Raw genomic sequence first — 4,570 nt, 5'->3', positions numbered from 1 at the left:
CATTAATATTGGAAAAATATTAACATAAAACAGTAAAAAAAACATGTTAAGTCTGTCTCATGGGCTTTACATCTGCTGTTCCCTTAGGCTAGAATATTTTTCACTTCATTCTACCCTTAGTCTTCACCTCACTTAACTCACTGATTCAGATCTCAGCTTAAATACCACTTTCTTGAGAACCTTCCCTGATCTCAAATATTAGATTAGACACCCCCCCATCAGATACTTCATAGCACTATGAATTTCTTCAAAACACTAAATATGCTTATATTGTGACTATTTGTTGGTATCAGTCTTCCCCTGTAGGTGACAAGCCCCATAAGGGTAGAGGCCCAATCTTTCTTTGCATGGCTGTATACCCAGTGCCTAGCACAGAGCCTGGCACATGGTAAGGGCTAAATAAATACCAGTGACTGAATGGACAGACTCCTGCCTTTGCTTATACTCCCTCTACTTCCACCATCCTGGTAATTCCTGAGCCCTCATACCTGTAATGCTGGGAATTGGAGGGTTGGCCTTTAGGCCAGAGCAGCTGGCATCCCACCCTCCCATCTGTGCCCTTGAGGAAATAAATAGAAAAGCAGAGAGTCACCTTGTTGTAGGCCAGGCTAAGGTACCTCAGCTCTGGGAAGGGTGGGGCCAGTGTCTGGTTCCTGGCCTTCAGTGACTTCACAGGAAGAATCTCGAATGTGGGAGGAAGTGCACATACCTTGGTTGTCTTAGAAGGAAAAAAAAGTCAAAGCTAAAGAGCCTTGATGAGAAAGGAGCTGAATGCTGCCACAGGCCAACAGACCTTTCCTATGGCATGTGGTGGAAAGAATGACCATCGTAAGAGATTTCTGGCTCCAAGTTTTCTGAGGTCACATGGTGAGCTAATTCTCTGGCACCCAAAGTTCCAGTTTCAAGTTCTCTGAGGCCAAAGGATAATACAGCCCCCACCTCCCACCTCTGTCTTACAGCAGCTTATCCTAAACTGGATCCTCACTTCTATATAGTTGAGCTAAAATTTCTCCAGAGGGCAAAGAGATCGGTGCTTGCATCATTAAGGGGCCTTTTTATAGTGGAAAGATGGACAGCAGGAGTGACCTGAGCCTTGAACACCTGGTCTGATGGGCTATCTCACTTCCTACAGTGGAGGCCCTTCATTTCATGAGGAAACAACAGCTAAGGCTTGAATGACTTCAGGCAGGCCTGAATGTGTCACAGTGCATCTGGGTCACTTACAGGGTCATGGCCTCTCAGCACAACCCAACTTGTCCCAGGGTCAACATGTTTGATCAAGCAAAAAATGTAAATTTCTGGATTAACCATGCCTAACTCAGTTCACTTACTGATTCCTTGAGTTAGATGGAACCAAAGGAAATTACAAGGTAAGTAATAGGCTACTGTCCCAAGCTCCATTAACTGACTGATGTATAGTTGTACTTCTTATTGTAAATGAATAAATCAAAATTTCGTTAGCTCATCAATCTTTGAGAGTTTGGGTAGCGAGCACCTACCTTGAGAGAAAAACCAGGTTTCTGGGTTGACAAAAATAAAATGACTAAACCAGTGACACCGAGGATTAGATCCCAGATAATGGTGCATTTGGCAAGGATCACTCGCTTTTTGAGGGCTCGCATTTGAGGAGTTCATGGAATTCATCCTAGTGGCAGCCTTACTTCAGCTTCATCACTTGAGGCAACGACCTCGACCTACTGAGTCACATCTGAGCACAGTGAAAGCCAACCTGCAGGCTGTGTGAGGGCAGGGACCTGTCTGTCTAGTCCACCACTGCATCTCCACAGGCCAGCACAGCACCCGGCATGTGGTAGCTACTTGGTAAATATTGTTCAATGAATATATATGTATGTCTCTCATGGCTCCATTAGCTTATTTTTGTTTATTAAAATTAATGTTCTAACTCAAGGACACAAATATAAAACAGGCAGTTCCTACCTCTGATGTTGAAAATCCAGGGTAAGATGAGAACACAACTTCTGAAACAAAAGAGAAACAGAGTAAAGGTTAGTGAGAGCACGGATTGACTCCCCGGCCCCCACGCAGAGAGGCCAGGGTCTGGGTCTGCCACCCACTGTGTACAACAGGGAGTCCTCACTGGTCCTCAGCTGCAGTGCTATCTGGGAAGAGTTGCTGGCTGTGACATCTGTCCTTTGCACTTAGAATAACATCCAAACTCCTCGGCCAGGCCTCTGAGGTCCCGCCTGACCTGGCCTACTTTTCCAATCTTATCTCACACTCCCCTGTGCCCCTCGCTCATTGTATTTCATACACACAAAATCAAAACCACATTTTGATTTTGCAACATGCAAGTTCTTTTCTAGCCTCAGACCTACTAGGCAGTTAGTATTGATCAGAAGGCAAACCAACTGTCTTAACAGTGAGAAATGTATATAAAACATATTCTGTCCGGAGATTTAAAAATAATATTTGTTATATTAGTTGAAATAGAATGTGTTAAGACACTGAATTCAGGAGAAAGACTAAGAATAACCAGCAGCATAGTAGAAAGCAAGAGGCTACGGAGTGATTTCTTTCTTGGGACCATCGGAATAAGACGAGCCAATACATAGCTGAGTTCAACCTAATAAAGCATCTGCTGGGACTAGATCCTGTGCAGGCACCACTCACCTTTGCTCTGGCTAATGAGACACCTCCACATGCTAATAATATTATTATGCTGAGAAAGGTTATGGGAAAATGAAGTAAACAATAATATGGGTGGAACACCACATGGCATAAATAACTTCTTCTGTGACAAGGGGCTGGAAAGGTTTGTGCAAGGAACAAAGTAGGAGTTAGCATGAGGATGGGCCATGGTTGCAAGTGTGGGCACTGAGGAGTAAGCCTCTGGGGAGACAGAGAGCCCCCACATTTAGAAAGATGAGCTGCAGCATAGCATACTCTGCCTGAAACCATGTCCTATCCTTTCCCCACAATCTCAAGAAGCAGCCCCAGAAATCAGAACCTACATTGTAAGGTTCTGACTGGGGATTGTTCGACAAAAAGATGGACAATTAAGAATCTCCTAATATTTGAGTAAAAATTAACACTATGAACAAAGTCATGAAATATGACAGAAGAATTAGCATCTGAAAAAAAAAAAACCATGACAGAGTTAACAAAAAGAATAAAAAATTTTAAATAGAATAATTAATTAGTATCCTCAGAGGAATTCGAAGGGCTATTTCATTCCTAAAACAAAAGGAGGTTATAGTGGAAGAGAAGCTATTAACAATTTTGTGAATTTAAAATATCATAATCAAATAAACAAATAAATGTGCTAAATGAATGAACAGACTCAGTTGAAGAGCTAATTCATAAAAGGAAAGACTAAGCTGAGAGACTATCTCAGAATGCAATGCAAAAAGGCAAAGGAATATAAAGTACAAGAGAAAAGAGGAATAGAAGGTAGATCCAGAGCTTTCAGCATCTGATAGAATTTCAGATGGAGACAACAAAGAAAATGGAAAGGGGAAAATAAAGAAAATATCTTCAAGATGAAGAAAATCACATCTTTGATCAAAAGAATACTTAAAGTACCTAATAGAATAAGCAAAAAGAGTTGCATGTGTAGATGCATCTCAGTAAAATTTCAAAAGAATTAAAGGGATATCTTAAGAGAGTCAAGAGAGCAAAAATAGGTTTTCTACAAAGAGATGAGAATCAGATTGGCATCGGACTACTCATTGGCAACAATGGATCTAGAGGGCAATGGAGTAATATCGTCAGAGCGATGAAGAAAAATGATTTTAAAGCTAGAATTTTCTATTCAACCAAACTATCATTCAAGTATGATAACAAAATAAAGGTGATCTGGGATATTTTAGGGACTCAGAAAGTCTATTACATATAAACCCTCTTTGAAAGATTCAAACAGCAAAATGAAAAGCAACACAGAATAGGAAACTATCTTTCTGTGAGAAAGGGAGATACTTCTTAAATAAGAACCAAAAGTCATAAACCATAAGGTAAAATTCGATAGACTGGTTGTTATGGGCTCAATTGTGTCCTCCCCCGCAAATTCATATGTTGAAGCTCTAACCCCCAGGACGTCAGAATATGACTATATTTGGAGACAGAGCTTTTAAAGACGTAATTAAGGTTAGATGAGGTAACCACGACAGGCTCTGATCCAGTATGAATAGTTTTCCTATAAAAAAAGGTGATTAGGACACAGAAAACACAGAGGGACAACCATGTAAGGCCATAGGAAGAAGGTGGCCATCTATAAGCCAAGGAGAGAGGCCTCAGGGAAACCAAACCTGCCGACACCTTGCTCTTGGACTTCTAACCTTCAGAACTCTGAGAAAATAAAGGTCTGTTCTTTAAGCCACAATTCATGTTGTTCAAGGATCAGCTATACATGAATTTCAAATCAGGGAAAACTCATCTATGGTGATAGTCATCACAATGGTGGTTATTCTTAGAGGAGGTACTAACTGGGAGGGTACCACAGAGGATGCTGGAAATGTTCTATCTTGGTGGTTAACTTTTTAACCACCAAGATATATAGATATATGTTCAAGCTCTACACCACATTTCTATATTTTTTTAATTTCTCAATTTA

The 4,570-nt window shown here is 40.9% G+C and overlaps 1 protein-coding gene across 2 annotated transcripts in view; it reads right to left on the bottom strand.

Annotated features, from left to right (window-relative positions):
- XRRA1 (X-ray radiation resistance associated 1) overlaps window positions 1-4,570 on the bottom strand; it is a 48,888-nt gene that overhangs the window by 16,080 nt on the left and 28,238 nt on the right. Inside the window, exons 11-12 of one of the 2 annotated variants that reach the window (XM_011368427.2) lie at window positions 1,939-1,979; window positions 593-718 (exon numbers count right to left, since the gene is read on the bottom strand). In XM_011368427.2, the coding sequence (XP_011366729.1) occupies window positions 593-718; window positions 1,939-1,979 (167 nt within the window). The remainder of the gene's footprint in view (window positions 1-592; window positions 719-1,938; window positions 1,980-4,570) is intronic. The other variant, XM_011368428.2, reaches the window with a different exon arrangement.

The sequence above is a fragment of the Pteropus vampyrus genome, unplaced genomic scaffold (assembly GCF_000151845.1).
Source record: "Pteropus vampyrus isolate Shadow unplaced genomic scaffold, Pvam_2.0 Scaffold141, whole genome shotgun sequence".
Classification (NCBI taxonomy): domain Eukaryota; kingdom Metazoa; phylum Chordata; class Mammalia; order Chiroptera; family Pteropodidae; genus Pteropus; species Pteropus vampyrus.
This window is presented reverse-complemented; position numbering and strand designations above follow the sequence as displayed.